The sequence below is a fragment of the Heptranchias perlo genome, chromosome 5 (genome assembly GCF_035084215.1).
Source record: "Heptranchias perlo isolate sHepPer1 chromosome 5, sHepPer1.hap1, whole genome shotgun sequence".
NCBI classification, from domain to species: domain Eukaryota; kingdom Metazoa; phylum Chordata; class Chondrichthyes; order Hexanchiformes; family Hexanchidae; genus Heptranchias; species Heptranchias perlo.
The window spans coordinates 67,812,756-67,834,922 of record NC_090329.1 but is presented as its reverse complement, the minus strand read 5'-3'; the positions used below and the strand labels follow the sequence as shown (position 1 = coordinate 67,834,922).

At 39.1% G+C, this 22,167-nt stretch overlaps 1 protein-coding gene across 9 annotated transcripts in view; it reads right to left on the bottom strand.

Annotated features, from left to right (window-relative positions):
* Positions 1 to 22,167, bottom strand: part of LOC137321833 (protein 4.1-like) — a 160,284-nt gene that overhangs the window by 44,461 nt on the left and 93,656 nt on the right. For 8 of the 9 annotated variants that reach the window (XM_067984547.1, XM_067984553.1, XM_067984546.1 and 5 more), the window contains exons 7-13: positions 19,838 to 20,056; positions 17,253 to 17,340; positions 12,988 to 13,140; positions 6,749 to 6,846; positions 5,989 to 6,161; positions 4,964 to 5,160; positions 501 to 563 (exon numbers count right to left, since the gene is read on the bottom strand). In XM_067984547.1, coding sequence (XP_067840648.1) covers positions 501 to 563; positions 4,964 to 5,160; positions 5,989 to 6,161; positions 6,749 to 6,846; positions 12,988 to 13,140; positions 17,253 to 17,340; positions 19,838 to 20,056 — 991 coding nt within the window. The remainder of the gene's footprint in view (positions 1 to 500; positions 564 to 4,963; positions 5,161 to 5,988; positions 6,162 to 6,748; positions 6,847 to 12,987; positions 13,141 to 17,252; positions 17,341 to 19,837; positions 20,057 to 22,167) is intronic. The other variant, XM_067984551.1, reaches the window with a different exon arrangement.

Below are 22,167 nucleotides of genomic sequence, written 5' to 3'. Positions count from 1 at the left end.
ATGGTGTAAGTTTTATTTAAAGAAAACATAAAAGCAATTTTTTAATTTACATTTGAAGATTTAAAATTAGGTGTTCAGTGAGGCCAGGCATATGTATTTGCACATTTTGTGTGAAACCAGGAATGGCGTGTTTTATTTTAGTATATATTATGCATATTATTTGGTAAAACAACAAGATTATAGAAAAAGAATCAATTAATGTGGTTACTAGTCTTCAGTAATCCTGGTTAGTAAATGTGCTCATTCATCTTGATGTAACTGTAGTAAAATACTTTTATTTCTACCTGGCACTCAGTTTAGAGTCATCACTGCATGCTAATATCCCAAGCTAGTCCACCACAGCACAGAACTTGGGAAATATGACCTTAAGAAATATAGCATGCATTCAAATGATTTCCATTCCCATGCACTGCATGCAGAATCCATGGCAACAGCCTGCTCGTGAAAGGTCATCCAGCGCAAAACATCAGCCCATCTAAGTACTTAGATTTTATACAAACCTCCAACATTAAATTGCTATGTCTGATATAAATATTTTCTCCTTCTATGCTCAATGACTTATTCTGTGAAATTGAAAGAAACAAAAAAGGAAAGAAAATTCCAACATAAAAATAAAATCATATGGAACATGCAGGCACCCAAACAGAGCGAAAATTAGAAAAAACATCCCAGAATCAAAAACCCCCACCAATGCCCCCTCAGCCCTTTCCCCCTCCATGGCATTCTAAAACATTCACAGCCTAATAGCTGAAATGGGAAAAGGAGTGAAAGAATTCAAGTTAAGTTGCATCAACCTTTTGCTGTTGCAGTATTTCTTCTTCCAGTTCCGACTGGGTGCATTCAGCAAGTTGCAAGAGAAAATCTTATTAATTCTTTGCTATTTTGTAGAAAGAGTCAATTTTAAAAAATGGAAATATATGCAAATAGAAACAATCTTTTAAACAATTTGCCTACTTCATCTGCCTCTGTGGTTGCAATGATTTAATATATAATCTTTGCAAAAGTGCGATAAAACTGAAATTGTTCTTTGAACATTTATCCAACAATAACTTGCATTTATATAGCACCATTAATGTAATAAAACATTCCAAGGCACTTCACAGGAGCGTTATCAAACAAAATTTGACACCGAGCCATATAAGGAGATATTAGGACAAGTGACCAAAAGCTTGGTCAAAGAGGTAGGTTTTAAGGAACATTTTAAAGGAGGAGAGGGGTAGAGAGGTTTAGGGAAGGAATTCCAGAGCTTAGGGCCAAGGCAGCTGTAGGCAGGGCCACCAATGGTGGCGCGATTAAAATTGGGGATGCGCAAGATGCAAGAATTGGAGGAGCACAGAGATCTCTGAGGGTGGTAGGGCTGGACGAGGTTACAGAGATAGGGAGCAGCAAGGCCATGGAGGGATTTGAAAACAAGGATGAGAATTTTAAAATCGAGGCGTTCCCAGACCAGGAGCCAATGTAGTTCAGCGAGTACAGGGGTGATGGGTGAACGGGACTTGGTGCGAGTTAGGATATGGACAGCAGAGTTTTGGATGAGCTCAAGTTTGTGGAGGGTGGTAGATGGGAGGCCAGCCAGAAGAGCATTGGAATAATCAAGTCTAGAGGTACCAATGGCATGGATAAGGGTTTCAGCAGATGAGCAGAGGCAGGGGCGGAGACAGGCGATTTTGGTGATGGAGCGTATATGCGGTCGGAAGCTCATCTCAGGGTCAAATAGGTTGGCAAGTTTGTGAACGGTCTGGTTCAGCCTCAGACAGTAGCCAGGGAGTGGGATGACATCGATGGCTAGGGAATGAAGTTTGCGGCGGGGACCAAAGACAATGGCTTCGGTCTTCCCAATACTTAGTTGGGGGAAATTTTTGCTCATCGGACAAGCAGTGACACAAATGAAAGACAGTGGAGGGGTTGAGAGAGGTGGTGGTGGTGAGGTGGAGCTGGGTGTCATCAGGGTACATGTGGAATCTGACGTCATGTTTAGAATTTTCAGAGAAATTTACCGACCACATGTAAATTTACACTAACTGCAGGATTTAATAAACATGATGTTTATATTGGTTAGTCCAACTTTGTCCCTGACATTTGGAAGAGTGCTGAACATTTGTTCAGAATTTTTACATTATACAGACAGGTGTATACATGCCTGTTTTCCAACTATAGGTTTCAGTACCTGCTTTTTGAGGGGGAAACTGAGGGCCAGGGAATCATTTTTTGACACTGCTTTGCACATATTGAACATCTGAACTGTTTATGTTATGTTTACATTAGGAATGAGTAGGACTCAAAGCCCATTGTGGTCAATCTGGCTGGTCGCAGTGATCCAACTGAACAATAAAAAACTTTTGAAGAGTTGAGTGGAGGGAAGAAAGAGGTGGTGGAAGGAGGGTTGGAAGTGGGAAACAACCGTGAAGTATGCAGCTGATTGTCAGCATAAGTGTGTCTATTTTGAAGTGAAACACTGCCATCTGCCTTACAACTGCTGCAATGTCAGTTCCCCAAAAAGTAGACACCTGTAACAGATTTTATATCAAATTTTCACATGTTTTGACGACATTAACAATGAGATTTCATTCACTTCACTGAAAAACATCTATTCGAGTGTGGTTTAAGAGTAAAAAAAAGTGGAAAATAATTATGGATCAAATGATTTCAACATTAGGTTTGAAGGTCCCCACTGCCAGGTTTGCCTACAATACAAAAGTGTTCAGGCACTACAAAATTAGAAGGGAAATTTGCAGATAATAGAACGGACAGAATAGGCTGGAGTTTCACACAAAAACAGTACAAGATTCAATATTAGTCAAAATGTTCATACTCTTTCTCTCAACCCCAACCCCCAAAGAGATCTACATTTCTAATTGTTTTATAACTTTCCTTACAAAAAAAACTATTATCAAATGCCACACATTAAGCGACAAAATTACACACCTCCTCTTCCTCTGCTTTCTCATTCAGGTCATTGTCATAAGAGGCGTATAATGTAGTCGCCTTAGGCTCCAGGTAACAGAGAGACAGAGCAAGAGGAAGAGAAAAGGTGAGTGAGAAAGGGACAGACTGGGATGCAGACAGAAGCAGCACAAAGATCAGAATGAGGGAAGGAATAAGGGATGGAGAAGTAATAGGAATGTACTTTTGAAAGCTTGGTGGAATCAAAGCAGCACAGTCGTCAGGAAGGCTGGGAAAGCTGATGTAACCATCTTCATCAAGCAATGAAGGGAATTTGGGAGGAAAGTATTTACATAGATTTAGAAATGCAAGACCCAATGTCTTTCCTACAGGACTAGAGTCAATTTCTATTTCCTTCAGATCCTGTACTGTAGGATTAGGACACTGAGCTGGTGTGGTAATTACAGGATCAGGATAATGAGTAGTAGTTAATAATGCTGCGTCATGCTCTGGAGATGTTACGTGTAGACTATGATTGGCAGAAATAGACTGAAATATATATTCTTTGTCTAATTCACCAGTTGAAAATGCACTATCCTCTGAAATGTCAGAGAGAAAATCGGTCTCAGGAATAGGAAAGAGATTTAGAGAGAGTGAATAACTTGAATATGTGGGAGATGGGGGGTACATGTAATGGAACTAAATTAAACCCAATAGACGCATATGTTTATGTTCCAGAAAGTAGAGAGGACAGAAAGGAAACAAAAAAGAGAAACAATATTAGTCAGAAAGTCACTCAGGAAATGCTGCAAATTCAAATGAATGGAGGCTGACAACTTTAGCCTTTGTAAGATGGACAGGGTAAACAAGACACAGGAAAAACAAGCAAGCACACTAGACCTTCTGCACAATAATTTTCATTAAATTTTAACTTGGTTACTACCCAGCTCTCTCCTCTCAATCATACAACTATTCAACTTGAAGTGCAAAACACAAGAAACCAGTTCAATAGTAAAATTGCTCAGATTTTTTTCACAAAGGATTTCGCTACATTTTATAAGTCACAATTCTGTTGCATTCCTATATTATGTTAACTTTAGCTATTATGAATACTTTGCATTTAACAGCAGCACTTGAAATATAATGCAAAACAATTCAGCTGCTTTACAAATATATGGGGAGATTTTCCTGGGTTTGCATCCAGGATCACCCAAGTGCAACAAATATCAAAACATTGGGCAGGTTGGAGCACACACCTGATTTTCCCATCATTAATTTAAATGGAGGAAAATTGTGTGGGTTCCTTTACAGGCACATGTTGTGACTGCCCGATTTTTCAATATTTGTTGCACCCAGGCCATCCAGTATACCTGGTCACTGAACCAGAAAAATGCTTTTTAATTAGTCAATCTCAGATCATTAATTCATTGCTTTTTCACTCCCTCTGATCTTTTCTAGCTTGTTCATCAAATCCATCCCATAACTATCTCAATTTTGATACTTTTTTAAAATAAATATAAGTAGCTGCAGTTAGTGGATAAAACTTCAGGGGAGAAAATATACTTCTCTTCATCTGAGTAACATGAATAAGAGGAAAGAAATTATCTTACTAGTGAGAAATAAATGCTAATTTTTCATTTTTTCCCCAAGCCAGAGACCACATCTGAATTTCTCCCCCCTCCTCCCACAGTATGCAATCTCTCTCTTTCTCCACCACCCCCCCAAAGAATTAATTAGTACAAAACAATGAATTTCATTTCTACATTAAGTTCAAGAAACTACCTTCAGTTTACCCATGGTGAAAGTTCCAATGAATGACAGCTACATACAATATAGCACACTACAAGCAGCAGACTTTACGGCAATTCTTTTTGTCCCCCTTTCCAAAAAATACTTGATAAAATATCATGTGGCCTTTAAGTCATCTGACAAGATGGTGGGAGGGGAAAAAAAATCCCGTAACATTTGCATGCTATGTATTATACTCGCTATCGTGCACTTTGCAAGATTTTCACTTCTATAAAGAAAAGTACTAATTATTGATCAAAGCAGCAACATTTTATTTTAAAAAGTACAGTACCTTTGTTTCCACAGGCATTTCCAGCTGAGAGACTTCCAAAAGAGTGGTTTTGTCTTCTCCTGTTGTCTTTTCATCTGCTGCTTCTACTTTAACGACACCAATTGCCGTGGCAGTGAGCTCTGCCGTTGAACTCTGAGAAATACCTGGAAAAGATGAATCCTGCAGCAGGCCCACCTCATTAATGCCATCTACTGGAGCTGTCAGAGAAAGGAAACATTACACCATACTGCTCTTATACTGTACTATTTGAAGACAATCTAATTTTCTATGAACACCAATAATGAGACATCCCAAAAAAGGTCATTTTCATAAAAGCAGAATTTTTTTTTTTGCTTATAATCGATTATACAAGTGTTCAAAAAACACACCAAATACAGTAGTTTGTCTGTTACATCCTTTTCCTTCAAGATGAAAGATCAGTGCTGAAAAATGAACTACTTATACACCTGGGGTAGACTTTTCTCATCCTGTGCATAGGCTTATTGGATCATCTTGATGCAGCAAATAGGGGCACACTGATGGGGAAGAGCGCACACTCAAAATGGAGGATGCCCAATTCTCTATCCATTTCAATCAATGGACAGAAAATCGGGACGGCTCCCTTACGGATCTGCGGTTCTCCCAGTCTGATTTTTCTGTATTGTGTCCAGGCAAGCCGGTATGCCCAGACGCAGGACCAGAAAAATCTACTTCTTCAGGTCGATACCAAGCCCGAGCAGTGATTCATAGCCACGTGACCTGAAAAAAAAATCCTACTTCTGACTGGGAATTGTTGCAAACTGTGCTAGTAGTGTGTTTTCTGGAGACAGTCTGGTTCAGATCAGCCTGCAAGCTGATCCAAAGTACTGCCCACTACATTACAGCAGCAGCTCTGGAGAAAATAACTAAAGATAGTAGGTATCTTTATTATAAAAAAATCATTTTAGGTTTGACATTGGGGATTACTTAACAAAGGACTTCCTCTAGACTTTCCTTCTAAGGATGGATTACTCTGATGGCTTGTTGCGATTTACCACCCCACCTACCTCCATCGAGACTTCTGGACATTCGCTTGCTTGATGTACGCTCAAAATATGGTGCAGGTCTGTCTATGAGGGTGCTGGCTTCCCGTGTTTGAGCCTGGGTGCGACCACTGTAACGGAACTTGGAACCTAAAGTCAGGAACTTGCTTTTTGGAGTTTGTTCAGGGGATAGCAACCTGTAAATAATTTTAAGTGTTCTATAAATTCAAAACTAAATTCTTCACAATATTTGGACCCAAATTAAATTGTTACAACATTGCCAAGTATTGGTTCAAACTTAGAAACCATTAGACAGTATAGTTCTGAGATTATGGAAACATACGGAGTTGGAGAAGGAAAGCCACAGGGGGAGCTTTTACAGTAGCTCACATTTTGGCCAGCTAAATAATGTGACAATCTCCCTCTTTGTGAGAATGAAAATAGACAATTAATTTTGCCTCTCCTAGAAGCCTTCCATTTCAAGTGTGTGTAGGGAGTACTTCATACTGAAAATACTCCTCTACTCTTTCCTCCTTTATAGCATACATTTATGTAAGAGGGAATCTGTTATAGGTTATGGATAGAGATGTGCTTGGAAAATTAAAGCAGGACAGAGAAAATGGCAGCAAAGGGACAATTTGTACACTGCCATTAGTATAGTTAGGGTCATTTTGGATTACTGCCTCAAATGCTCTTATGTCAGGACTGTGTGCATGTGAATGTGATAAATTTAGATTAGCTTTCATCAACTTCAGCTAACCCAACAATTACAGAATAACTTTACCTGAAAAAAGTGTGATGCTCCACACAAACCTTCCACAATCTCTTTGCTGCCCGGTGATTAGGCAACTTGAAACCAATAGTACTTTCAAACTGCTCTGTCTGGAAAGAATGAAAGTAATTATATCCGCTCAGCAGTAAATAGGGGTTTCCAACAAAAATAAAATAACTAGCTTTTACAAGAAATCAACCTTTGTACTACTGTTTAAACATAAAAGCAAATTTTATTTTTAAAAAAAGCACTCTTTGGTAACCTACAAAAGGACCCCTCATCTTTCAAAAGGACACAAGATGAAGAAAATGTTCTTGAGAACGAAATACGAGATATTTCATTACTTTATATTTGCATTACACCAGTCCAGTGTTAACTGGCATTTCTAATTCTGCATACTGACTGCAAAGCATTCTGTAAGGCTAAAATATAAAAAAACATTTTAAAAAGTCTCAACTTATCCAAGTGTTAAACTGGATACCTGATATGTGATTCACTCATTTAAGGAGAAATTTAAAGCAAATGTCAGAAGTGTTAGAGGGTGATCTTCAGCTGAATAGAGTTGCCAAGATTGTTTGAGGCCAGGATTCTGGACTCGTGCAAGATACAATGATGCTGTAACGGGAAGACTGTAGAACTGTCATTCCGAAAGGCCGAAATCAAGTGACTGAAGGGGCTTCCTTCATCCAAGCTATCAATATAATCTAAACTGCAACTAGGAGTAACAAATGTAACTATCTAATATAAACACAAGATAAAAGGTAGGAATGTCACCCACATCCCTAACCCCCCCCCGCCCCTCCCCACCCCCACAATCCCACTTGCTTCAGTGTCTGCTCCCAGAAAGAACTCTCCCCAAGTCACTTCCAACTGGAAGACCTTTGGCCTTCGATTCACAATACTTCTGCAGTTGTCAAACTGCTCAACTATTTCTTCACCTCCACCCTTGATACCCTTGTCCCCAAAACCTTTGTTCTGTCCCATCCCAGTTGTTCTCTCCAATCTAAGTTCACTCCCTCAAGTTCAAGGGCTGCAGACTTGAGCGTTTCTGACGCACAAATGGTTCAGCCATCCATCATAAGATCTGGCTGGAAACATCAAGCACTCTTAGGCCTTGCTCTCTTCTGCCAAAACCACTCCAGGATCATCCTGGAAAGCAAAGATAACAGTGGTTCTTTTTGCCATGACCAACTGTCTCCTTAAAACTCTCTGCCGTATCCCCTCTGTCCTCACCTCCAACAATGTTATCTTTATCACTGAGATCGAGACCATCTGTTCAACTGCCTTTGCCACATCCTCCGTCCCCCACCCCCCTCCCACCATGCCAAACCATCCCCCGGGTTGCCCCCTGCCCTAGCTCTGATCTCACATCTTTCTTCAGTTTCTCTATCTCCCCTCAGAGCTCATCTTGTCCATGCCATTTCCTGCTCCCTTGACCCTATTCCCACTAAACTTCCCTTCCTTGGCTGGCTGATGTTGTAAATGGTTCCCTTTCCTCAGGTACTGCCCCCCTCCCTTTCAAAACCATCAACACACCCTTCCTAAAAAAAAACCACCCTCGACCCCTCAGTCCTTGCCAACTACTGCCCCACCTCCAATCTCCTTTTCCTTTCCAAAGTCCTTGAACGTGTTGTCAGCACCCAAATCGTGCCCATCTTTCCTACTACTCCAGGTTTGAATCTCTCAAATCAGGTTTCTGTTCCTGCTACAGCTCTAATCAGTCAAAAATGATATCCTCTGCGACTGTGGTGCATTTTCCTTCTTTGACCTCACTGCAGCCTTTGACAGTCAACCACAACATCCTCCTCCAACATCTCTCCTCCACTGTCCAGCTCAGTGAAACTGCCCTCACTTGGTTCCATTCTTACTTATCCAATTGCAGCCAAAAGTTATCCAGCAATGACTTCTCTTCCTGCCCCTGCACAGTTACCCCTGAAGTCCCCCAAGGATCTATCATTGGCTCCCCCACTCTTCCTCTTCTACATGTTGCCCCTTGGTGACATCTGCAGACATGGCATCAGGTTCTACATGTATGCTGACAACAACCACCTCTAACTCTCCACCATCTCTACTGTCAGACTGCTCACCCGTCATCCAGTCCTGGGTGAGCCGTAACTACCTCATTAAAAACTGAAGACCAAAAGCATTGTCTTTAACCACCGCCACGAACTCTGTACCCTTGCCACCAATTCCATTCCCCTCCTGTCCACCGTCCCAGGTTAAACCAGGCTGTTTGCAACCTCGGCATCCAATTTCACCCCAAGCTAAGCTTCCGACCCAATATGCTCTCGATCACAAAGACCGCCTACCTCCACCTCTAACGTCGTCCACCTCTGCCCCTGCCTCAGCCCATCTGCTGCTAAAAACATTCATTCATACCATTGTCACCTCCAGACTGAACTATTCCAATGCTTCCATCCCAAGATCTACGCACTGTAAACTTCAGCTTATCCAAAACCCTGCTGCCCATATCCTATCCCACACCAAGTCCGCTTACACATCGCTCGTCCTTGCTGGTTTATATTAGTTCCCTGTCCCCCAAAGCCTCAAATTTAAAATTCTCAACCCTTAATGATTTTGCCCCTCCCTATCTAACTGCTTCCAGCTATACGATCCTTCCAGAACACTCCATTCCTCCAACTCTGGCCTCTTGTTCATCCCTTGCTTTATTTCTTAATTTTATAATATATCCTCCATAAAGTTTCAAAAAGCAGTTAGAAGCAAATCACAACAGAAGATTTTTCACCAATACGTCTGAATGAAATATAAATCATATGTAGTACTGTCTCCAGACTGCTAAAGACTCACACAGATCATTACAGATGAGGGAAGCCATTCAGCCGATCGAGCTCATTCTTCCACAGAAACCTGCAAACCCTATAGCAGCCAACTGTCTCTTGAATTATTCCTGATGTGGAGATGCCGGTGATGGACTGGGGTGGACAAATGTAAGGAATCTTACAACACCAGGTTATAGTCCAACAGTTTCATTTGAAAATCACAAGCTTTCGGAGGCTTTCACCTGACGAAGGAGAAAGCCTCCGAAAGCTTGTGATTTTCAAATAAAACTGTTGGACTATAACCTGGTGTTGTAAGATTCCTTACATTTGAATTATTCCAGAGTTTTTGCCTCCACTTCCCACCTGAAAAGACCGGTATTGATCACTCTGCTTCAAGACATTAGCCCTGAACGTGTTTTTCCAGTTTTCACCTCTGCTCCTTTGTCCTGCAGTCGCAGTTTAATGTGCAGTAATTTGGTTTAACCTTTTCTATTCCACTTAATACCTCAATAATATGAGGCCTGTCTTGAGCAATATACAAGTTCAGCATGACTACCTCAGACTTATATGTTTGGTTATAGACACCCACTTTTACTAGTTTATTTTTAGGACGCTTCCAGGGAATTGCAGAGTTAATCAGATAGAAAACTACCGTACCAGTGTCAGCTGTGACTCAGTGGCAGCATTCTTGTCTGAGTCAGAAGGTTGTGGGTTCAAGTCCAACTCAAGATTTGAGCATAAATTCTAGGCCAACACTTCCATGTAGTATTGAGGGATTGCTGCACTTTTGGAGGTGCTGTCTTTCAGATGAGATGTTAAACCAAGGCCCCGTATGCTCTCAAGTGGATGTAAAAGATCCCATGGCACTATTTCAAAAAAGAGCAGGGGAGTTCTCCCCAGTGTCCTGGCCAATATTTATGACTCAACCATCATTAAAACCAGATTATCTGGCCATTATCACATTGCTGTTTGAGACCTTGCTGTGTGCAAATTGGTGCCATGTTTCCTACATTACAACAGTGACTACACTTCAAAAGTACTTAACTAGCTATAAAGCACTTCGAGACATCCCGGGGGTCGTAAAAGGAGTTATATAAATGCAAATCCTCCTTTTTATAGCAACGAAAAAGTGTTAATAAAAAGGCTACAATCCTCCCCATATATTAAACACGTATAATGGTTACAATGGGCTGTACTATCAAGTAAAGATTTAATTAAGAGCAGCAAAATGTGTTCATTTTACAGCATTGAAGAAATCTGTCTTCTAGTGCATCAGCTCAATCGACACAAACTGTCCTGGTCCTCAGTTTCACATCATCCTTCATCTCATATTATTTTTTAAAAATCTTTTCTTCCTTTCAGGTATTAACGACGGAAGCCCAAACAACTCGTGGATAATAGCCCATCCCCTGAATGCAGTTCCTCTTTAATTTATGCTAATCCTACCTTTCCTAAACTCACTTCTTTCTGGGTTTTCACCATCCCTTTCCTGATCCTGAGCAATCTGTTCTCAGCAATGCTCTTAGTTTCACTCCTTCATGCTGCCACCTCAACAAATTCTGCACAACATGATGCTGAGCTCTTCTTTTGCCACCTCCGTGCCTTTTTTCCAGCAAAGAGCCCCCCAAACCCTGGAATCTGACCCCTTCTGCCTTGAGCCTTCTCAATTCTCCTGGAACCCTCCCTCTGGGCTCGTCATTCCATTGACCTTTTTATAGAGAACGAGCATCATGATATTGGTTATTTCTACTCCAATTACCCACTCTAATCTACCTTCCACTGAACTTGTAGCTCTCTGCTCCAACCTGGACATAAATCATCAAACCTGCTGACAAATGAGACAACTGTTTTCGTATAGCAGAAGGACCTCTAACTGGCTGATGCCAAAAGGTCAACTATCTGATGACTTCTTACATAGCCCTCTGGGCCACAACTCCACTACTGAACCCCAGTTGTCATTTCCCATACTGCAACTGATTTCTCTCTTCTGGAGGGCTTTCCCCTCACTCCCCAACCTCACTCAGCAACCCCATGCAGCCCATCTCTGCCTCCTCCCCAAGGTATACAAAATAGGACTGTCCTGGCAGAACAATTGTTTAAGCCTGTTCCTGTCCTACTGAATTATTTTCCTCACATCTAGACTGTATTCTTCCTCTTCTCATTCAGTCCCTAACCATCTATATCCGTGACTCTTCTGATGCTCTCTGCAGCTTTAACAATCCAGATTTTCCAGCCACTATCATTTCCTTTGCGCCATGGATGTAGTCTCTCGACATCTTCATTTCTCACCAGCTGGACGGTCCACTTCTTCCTTGAACAGCAGCCCAAACAGTTGGCATTCACCGTCCTCCTCCACCTGGCTGAACTTGTTTTCACCTTGAAAAACATTTCCACTCACTCATTTAAGCTATGGGAACTCACATCAGTGTTAGACATCTGTGTCCTTTTGCAGGATATATGGAACACTGTTTCAATTCTGCTCAGGCCCTTTCCCTGAGCTCCTTCTCAACACACTGACAACTGTGTTGGTGCTGCTTCATGCTCTCACTCTGATCTAGAGGATTTAATATACTATGCTTCAAATTTTCACCCATCCCTCATGGTCCATCTCTGACTTGTTCTTTTCCTTCCTGGAATTTTCTCTTTCCATCTCCAGCAATGGGCTTTCCACAGAAATCCATTACAACAACTACTTGCATTTATATAGCACCTTTAACCTAGTAAAACATCCCAATTACAAGCTTACTGCTTCCAAGAACTACCTGGATTATGCTTCTTCCCATTCCACTTTCTGTAAAGGCTTCATCCATCTCCTTTATATTTGCTCTACTGATTTCCACTTTTGACACCAGACGTTCTGAAATGTCCTTTTTCCTCAGCCAAAGTTTCCCCTCCACAGTAGTCAAGAGGAACTTTGACCATGCCAGTCCTATTTCTTCACCTCTGTTCTTAGTCCACCCCCCTCCTTCTACTACAGGTACAACAGGCTCCCTCTTGTCCTCACCTTCTACACTGCCCTCCATATTTTTCAGATAATCTTCTACAATCTACAGCATGAATACTTCACCACGCACATTTTCCCCACCCTACTTTATGGTGGGACCAATCCCTCCGTAATACCCTTCTTTATTCTTCCACCACCCCTACTCCTAGTATCTATTTGAGATGGTAATTACATGTCTTTCCTCTAATCTAGTACACCCTATTCACTGCTCACAGTGCAGTCTCTTCTACATTGGGGAAACCAAACACAGATTAGGTGGCTGTTTTGCCAAGTATCTTTCTTCTGTCAGCTCCTTCTGTATTTCCAACACTTTGAATGTTTTTTCCTGCATATAATGGAACATGAACATTGACCATGTTCAAATTGTTAATTGCACTTCATTGTTTTTGAGTAGTGTCCAGTTAGTCTTCAATAAATTAATGTTCAGTCTAACTATGTCTCAAAATGATATTTGGATAAATTCTTACCTCTCCAGGTCGGATTTTAATATAGAAATTGCTTCGTTTGTAAGAAATTTTAAGAATTTTTGGCCAAGCAAAGCGGTTAATTCGGAGACGATCCTTGTAGATGAGCAGCCCGTTCGCACATATGCCCAACATTATATCCACTCCTTCTGAATCCTATTTAAAAGTCAACACAAAAACAGTAAAGTTTGTCAAAATATCAACAATGCATTGCAATGTCTTCAGCATACTAAAGGCCAATTTTCAAGATAAATTGGCAGACAACCATAACTTATTTGCCAGACAAAAATCTCCAGGATTGAGCATAATTTTTTTGAATGTGTGTCCTTTCAAATTATTCAAGGTTAATTAATGGATAACTGGAGGGGCACACGTAGAGAATCTATAGGAAACTACAATTGCATAAATAGGATGATCTGCGAACTCACAAATAACGAATTTGAAAGTAAGATAGTCAGCAGCACAGTGGGACAAAATACAAATCACCGAAATACACAGTTGTGTTTTTTTAAACTAATTGTAAGACTATTATTTGCAGATGTGACCAGATCAATTGTGAATTACTGGGCAGCTTTATTGGTGAGTTTAAAATTGTATAGTTTTAAGAATATTTTCAGAAATATGACTGCTTTTTAGGTTTGCTCAATGCGCTGCTGAAACCAATGTGTAATGTGACTGGTATAAAAAGTAGCATCGCTACCAAAAGCTATCTTTTGTTTTATACTGTCTTGTAGATGCTCCTGTGAATGTGTCACTGTTATGCATCATTCAATAGATTTTTTTGTTTAAAAATATACAGTCCTCATAATCTGATATGCAAAGAAAAGAGATATCCAGTGCTAGCTTTCAGAAATTATCCATCATGTGGCCTACAGAACCTATATGATGTGTTACCAATTTGAAATAAGATTAGTTATATTTAACACACAGTACTGTGGACAAGTCTTTGCAAAAAGTGATACAAAAAAAATCTTCACAAGGCTGAATCTGCCTGAAATGGAGCTACTGTATCATAAAACAGGAGGGATCATTTTACAAAAATCACATACCCAGCACAGAGCCTCACCAGCTAGAAGCACATCAGGAATTCGGGTGTGCATAGATTTTCTGTTCATTAAAATTATTGGATGGAAAATCACGGGGGTCACGGACCTGAATTCCTGATCTGCTTTCCTGGAGGCCGAGGTTCTGCGCCGTAACAGTAGTTCATAAAGTTACTTCTCAGATGTCATACCAAGAGCGTTTAAAAGCAGTGCTAAAAACAACAAACATCAGATAGGAAATGGAAGATTTGCAGTTAGTTTCAAAATTTAAATATTCCACTTTTCCAAAAAAGTAAATATTTTGAACCTTTATATTTGCATGGTACTAGACTTAAACCCTTAACAAGAGATGTAGTAGGCATTTGTATCAAATCACTGATTGCTACAACTGTACTAAAGGCACATAATTTTATAGTTATTTCCTGAGAAATAGCTCTCTCATCTGTTAAAGGCTTTCTGACTCCAATTTTGCAAGCCTAACAATTATGTAGTACCAATTTTTCTCCAGGTACTTACTGCCATCTCAGCTTTAGACATTACATTAATCACAATATAGAAAGCAACCAAAAGCACCTAAAGCTAACAATCCAAAACTGATTGCTTTTATTTTCTGGCAATTATCCAAAGACAATGCAAATCACCAAAATTTTGTGTTATCAAAGACAACTTATGACTTGAAGAAAATTCTGCATCAGATCTCACTAACTAAGTTTTATTCAAAATGCTGCACTGTAAAAACAAAAATAAAGGTTTGTCATACAGGATCAAAAGAAAAATAAAGCCATTTAAAGTAAATAGAGATGCAAACAAATTAGGCAATCAATAATGAACAAGACCTTTTCTTTACTTCTCTAGTTGTCAACTCATGTCCAACATCTACCTAATACTAAAAAAAACAGCTGAATGATAAACCTGCCCAAATGCCCCAATTACAAATCCATCTCCAATCAGCTAAATAAGGGCAGCATTTGCAAAAGGCCTCAATAGTGATGCCTGCTAAACTCTGCATCTTTTATGCATTAAAGAGGTATTCCACCATATTTATGCCACGATTTTGTGCCAACTTCTAAATTGAAGTGGCTTTGTGTATTATTTAGTAGAAATGAGATGCACTATGGAAATGAAAGGGTAGAAGCAATATTATTTGCTCCACAGCAACGTTTGTATTACAAAATGCAATAGAAACCCTTATCTCATCTTTTTTGTTACAATTACTAGTTAAGCACAAAAAGACTCACTTCTAAATCTATTCCATCTGTCCCATTGCAAGAGCGTTTGGGTAACAGTAATCTGTCTGCACTAATGAGATTCAATGAAATGCTTCTGAAATTCATATTTTCATATTGCAAAATTCTAAGTTCCCAGATCCCATGCAATAATAGAATTGGACTTGATAGTCACTTTAAACAGTGACACTGATTAAGGCATAAACTGGGTATACCTAAACAGTTGGGAGTTCATATCAGTAAACGCAATGCATGATTGCTCCGTGGCTCAGTTCTTCAGTGAAGCCAGGTGAGGCAATGCACATCTCGACTTGGTAATAGTAAAATGAGCCAGATGACATACATTAATGGAAGTTGTGGCACTACAGGTGATAGCAACCACAGAATGATCAAGTTCGACATGATCTAGGATTCAAAAATCCAGACACATTTCCTGATCAGTGCATGGACCTATAGCTTTACAGCTATACTTTTACTTGCATAGCACACAAAGTAAATTGAGGCTGCTGTTCACAACAGTTGGAATTTAATCTGGATGTAAAATTCATGTGAAAATGATGGACCTGTATAGAAATTTGCAGACACGTGAAATTCACCTGTATTACTTCCAAGTTCATATATATCATAGAATGATACAACACATAAGGAGGTCATTCTGCCCATCATGCCTGTGCCAACTCTTTGAAAGAGTTATCCAATTAGTCCTACTCCCCTGCCCTTTCCCCATAGCTCCGCAAATTTTTCCCCAAGTATTTATTCAACTCCCTTTTGAAAGTTATTATCGAATCTGCTTCCATGACCCTTTCAGGCAGTGACTTCCAGATCATAACTTTCTGCGTAAAAGAATTTCTCCTCATCTCGCCTCCGGTTCTTTTGCCAATTACCTTAAATTTGTGTTCTCTGCTTACTGACCCTTCTGCCATTGGAAACAGATTCTCCTTATTTCCTGTAACAAAATCCTTCATGATTCTGAACATCTATGTGCATGTTATTTTACACGTTATGTAAAATAAATGTAATGTGGCAAGCATTCAGTTACGATTGCTCCGACACAAGTGGTTAATTTTGTGTAAACCACACTCTCCAACATATATTCTGTTTGCGAGTTAACTTTACTGGTGCAATGCAGTTAGAGACAGTAGAGTGACACATAGTGATGTCACATCAAACAGCTTAAAATTGGTAACAAATGAGATGATTCAGTTAAAACTGAGAAAAAAAACAGAACAAGGAGTAGGTGGTTTAAAAAACAACCATTTATATCTTCATTAAAAAAAGTTGTAATGGCTCAGAGGAGACAAGCTGCCATGTGCAAACCTAGTGGTATAAACAAAAACACATTGTGCATACACTGTTAACCAGAAAGAAATGTGTTAAAAGGTGTTTTTTTTTAATACCAAAGTTACACTTTTTCCACTCACTTTACTACTGTAAAGTTTTAAATGCAAGCCTTGTGAATGACATTCTTCACAATTTAGTGTACTCCATTCATGTTCTTTATGCCCAATTTCTCTTAAACTCTACCAAGTATTTCAAGTATAATGATTAAACTCAAAGATTGTGGGCAGACAAAAATAATTATCTCAAACCTGCAGTACCATACAGAACAAACATTACTGATGGAACACAGCAATTTCATTCTATTCCCACAGTGGGTGCTATTTTACATGAAGTCAACACAAAAAAACCCACAAACTACAGTGGCTCCCAATTGTTACCTACAGCTCACGACTCCAATGCTTCTGTTAACCACATTTGTCAACAAGAATGAAATAAGGCTGGATTTACAAATGATTGATGGTAGGTGCAAGTTGATGTATGAAAAACTTGCTTTTTGAAAAAAAAAATGGAATGCTTAATGTTGAATATTCTAGCATTCTTTTATCAGAACGATGATTTGCAGAATAACCTTTAACGTGAATTCTATGTTTGTTAGCAAAGTCTCGCCCTTCTCCCTCCCCTTCCTCCACCCCCGGAGAACAAACTAGGAAATAATTACCTTAGCATGGTGCAAGTCTACGCCATACATGGAAAGCATCTTGGCGTTTTCCAGAAATTGAGCATCAGCCTGGGCTGGAGTTAAACCACTGGTATAGAAACAATGAAGTTAAATGTAAAAAGATTAGGACAAAATTATCTAGTCATCTCCCTTTTTAAAAAAAATCTTAGCTAAGTAAGTAGCTCAGATCATTTCCCATCAATTATTTGAGGCATGCATTTTAAAAATAATGGGATTAGAGTAAATTACTCTACTTGAAGAACTAGCAATGGCACAGGTGCAAAAGCCAAATGACCTCTTTCTGTGCTGTAACTTCTTTGATTCTAATTTGGCCAATGTAAGCCTCAATGAGCACAAATACATTACAAAGCCTAATTTAATCACTTCAGAATTAAGATACAAGACATTTTTAATCATTTTCTATTCTCATGTACAGAGATATTAATTTTCAAATGTTTCTACTCAGCATATGTTTAATAATTAATGTTTTGCCACATATGTAAATACTTTCAATATAAAAAGATTACAATCTTACTTTACCAGATGGGCCATCTGCATTTATTCTTCGTTATGCAGAATGGGAGAGAAACCTGGCAGTTTAACATCAATTGTGGGGAGGTTACTTAACTCTATCAGCAACTGAGTATTTGAATAAGTATGACCTGATCAAAGAGAGTCAGCACGGATTGAACAGTGGGTCATGTCTGACGAATCTAGTTGAATTGTTTGAAGAAGTCACTAATATGATGGATAGGGGAGTGTCTATGGATGTTGTCTATATGGAATTCCAGAAGGCATTTTACGAGATTAACAAACATACAAGTGAATGGAATTGGAGGCAACGTTGTGGGTTAGTAATTAGTTGGGAGGTGGGAGATAGAGTAGGGATAAAATGTACTCATTGACAGGATGTAACAAGTGCTGCCCCCCTGGGATCTGTACTGAGGAATCAACTTTTCACCATGTACATCAATGACTTGGATGAAGGAATAGAGTTGTATGTTACATTTGTAACTAATCCTATGTTAGCAGGCACAGTAAGTTCTGTGGATGGGAGCAGGAGGTTACAAAGGGGCATAGACAGATTAAGTGAATGAACTCCATCTGCCACAGTTTTACTCAATGTGGGCAAGTGTGACCTCTTATCAAAAAGGTAAATGACAGGATACAACTCCACACAAAAGAATTTCCTTTGGATCAAAGAACGACAAATCAGATATTTTCTTAATAGTGAGAGACTGTGGAGGAGCAAAGGGATATGGGTGTCGAGGTTCACAAATCATTAAAATCTAGTGCATAAATAAAAAAAGTAATCAAAAAGGCTAATGAAATGTTGGCCTTTATCTCAAGGGGGCTGGAATACAAAGGGGAAGAAGTTATGCTTCAGTTGTATAGAGTCTTGGTCAGACTCCCTATAGAGTACTGCATTCAGTTTTGGGCACCACACCTCAGGAACAATATATTGGCCTTGGAGGGGGTGCAGTGCAGGTTCACCAGAATTATATCTGGACTCAGGGGTAGCATTCTCAACTTTGAGTCAAAGATGTGGGTTCAAGTCCCACTTGAGACTGGAGCACAAAAATAAAGGCTGGCACTCCAGTGCAGTGCTGAGAGATTACTGCACGGTTGGAGGTGCAGTCTTTCAATTGAGATGCTAAATTGAGGCCTTGTCCACCTTCTCAGGTGGGCATAATATCCCAGAGCACTATTTTGAAGAAGAGCAGGGGAGTTCTCCCCAGTGTCCTAGCCAATATTTATCTCTCAACCACCACCACTAAAAAACAGATTATCTGGTTATCATCACATTGCCATTTGTGGGACCTTGCTATGTGCAAATTGGTGCCGTGTTTCCTACGTTACAAAAATGACTACACTTCAAAGTACTTCGGTGGCTGTAAAGCGCTTTGGGACATCTTGGGGTTATGAAAGGCGCTATATACATGCAAGTCTTTCTTATCCTTTCTTAAAAAAGGTTAAATTATGAGGACAGTTTGCATAAACTAGGCTTGTAGTCCCTTGAGTTTAAACAGTTGAGGTGTGATCTAATTGGTGTTTAAAATGATAAACAAAATTCGATGGAGTAGATATAGGCAAGCTATTTCCTCTGATAGTGGAATCCAGAACAAGGGGCTTCAAATTCACAAATAAAATCTAGCTCTTAAGAGTCACAAACTAGAAACAGACGACCAAGAATTACTATATCCTCTGGTACAACATCCATCGACACTGAAATCGATTGCAAAGTACGGCATACAACAAATCATTGTACTCCAACTCACTCTCCAAACTGGGGCCTTGATGTGTGCAAATTGACTGCCATGTTTGCCTCCTCAAAAATTAAAAACAAACCCTGACCACTATAATTACAGCATTTTTAATACATGATTGGTTTAATCTGCAGTCCTGTATGATTGAAAATATATTACTGGTATTCAAAGAATAGCCCATTAATTCTTCTGTTTCAGTCGTCTAGCCTCATTTCCATGCTACTGTACTCATGATTCCCCACAAATGTCTAATTACTTATCAAGAACTGACAATTAGAAATGCATGACAGATGATAAGGAAATATGACTAACTTCTACCTGTGTGTTTTATGCAGCTCAAAGACTTTCTCTTCCAATTCCTTTGTCTGGCTTGGAGCAAACTGTAATTCTGTGACATAACCTGCTTTGTGTTCATCTGCATCATAGTCCCCAAGTTCTGCTTGCAACGTGCAAGAACCAAGAAGGGCATGAGTTACAAAAGAACATGGCAAACGACCAGTTACGATATCTTGGCGGAGCTGGAGGCATAAGTAATATCTGCAGGAGGTGGTATGGGGGATGGGGTGGAAGAGAAAAAGAATGTCACCTTCAGTACTGTATGCACCAATTCTCAATATTGATTTTATTATTGTACCATTGCATGGTATAAGTAAGGCTGCCAAAAGCAGCAATTTACTGAAATTAACTATTTGGTCATTCTTCAAACCCATCAGATTAAGACTTCAGCCCAGGTATCATGATACTGAACCAAACTATTATAGTAATAAAGCTACACTATTAGGAATAGCTTTATTTCTTTAATATAAGTTAGGACATTTTAAACATGAGCCTTATTTTTGTGGACTTCAAATCTGCCATTCAGTGCAAAAATCAAACCTCAAGAATGTTTTGGTTACGTTTATTATCAAAGATGGGTAGGTGCAAAATTCAGGCCACAACTTTTTTTGCTGAACTCTTTCACAAAATTTAAACTGAAAATTAACCAATTTTACTCATTAAAAAGCACAATTTTAAATTAAAATTTTATACACTTCATTTCCCCCCCAATTCTCTTCCTCCTCTGTTATTTCTTCTATTTTATTAAACTTTATTTCTACATTATTTATGACATATATTTCAACTCAAATAATTTATCACTGGTTTTAAATGTGTGTATATGGGGGACTCCCTGTTAATAATGAACTTTCCTGAGATGCCCTGTTCTAACTTGCAAAAGACTGTCAGCTAACCAAAAAGAAAACAATGCTAGCATTACAGAAGCACAGCAACATAAATAATTTGCTTATAGATCAATTACAGAAAAAATGTAAAATACAGAATTCTCAAGGCACTGCTAGCAGTGCACAGCATGCCCAATACAAGATGGATATCAATCTGATGATTGTGAACTCCCCGGGATCCCCTTGCGGTACCCAGTTTGAAAACCTATGACTTGCAATGCTTAGAAGGGTACTTTTTTTTGCCTGTTGTGTCTCTAAGGTCCCACCATTCATTCTCGAGCATAGATTCATATCAAGCATGTTGCACTTGCTCAATGAAATCAATTTTGGATGCCTGCAAGGGGAAGCACTGCCAAACAAATTTGCATTTGTAGTGTCCAGGGCCTGACAAAGCGAATTCATTCAAAAATAAATTTTTCTCCATAAACTTGAACTCAAGAACCTAAGAAAAGTCAGATGAAAAATGTCTATTTGGCCAATCAATGCTCATTCCCCTTTTTTCTAAAAAAAAGACATCTAACTGCATTTCAAATAGAGTAAATATTTCTGCTCGTTACTTTGCTTGCTAGATTATTCAAGATATTTAGCACTTTCTTTAAAAAATCCATTCTAAATTTACTTTTCACTAATATCAATTCATGCCAAGGTTCCACTTTCTCAACATAACCTGAAGCAAAAGTTTGCATTTAACTTGCCTATACCAATTAATATTTAAATAATTTGGTGAGGTTCCCCATAGCCATCTCCTTTCTAGATTGTAAACTAAACTATTCTCTCCTCACAGCTCACCCCTTTTACACTTCAAATCAGTCTTTTCTGCACCTTTTCTAATTCAAGTATATATTTTCTGTACTACAGTGACCAAAATGAACAAATTGTAAGTCTGGTCTGATTAGTGCTTTGTAAAAAATTTTGTATAATTTCTACAAATGCCACATTATCTACACATTGTTACTATTACTGGACATGACTACTATAATTCCAGGCCCCCTTTTAAGTCTCTGTGCTAAATGTATTCCATTCATTGTATACTTATGCCCACATTTGATGATGTATGTATGACAAAATGTAACAATGATCAATGTAAAGTATGTGCTATGTATCTGCATAATTACATAATCAATCTAAATCCTCATGTGAATCTTCTGCATCCTCTGCCCAATGCTCTTACTTTTGAGACTATACCGTTTCCCCAGGCATATCAATTCACCTTCCTTAACTTCCAAATTTTTTTTCTAGTGGCTCATCATTTCCAATTTTTTTTGTCCTTCAGGGGCATCCTATACCCACTGAATTCATTCCCATTTTCTGCAGCAAACCATGTTTCTGTAATCCCTACAATTTCCTGGTGCTATAAATGCCTCCAACTTGAGCATTATATTCTGGCATTCAGGTGTATTTATCAAATAGTAGTTTTCACTTTTGTAA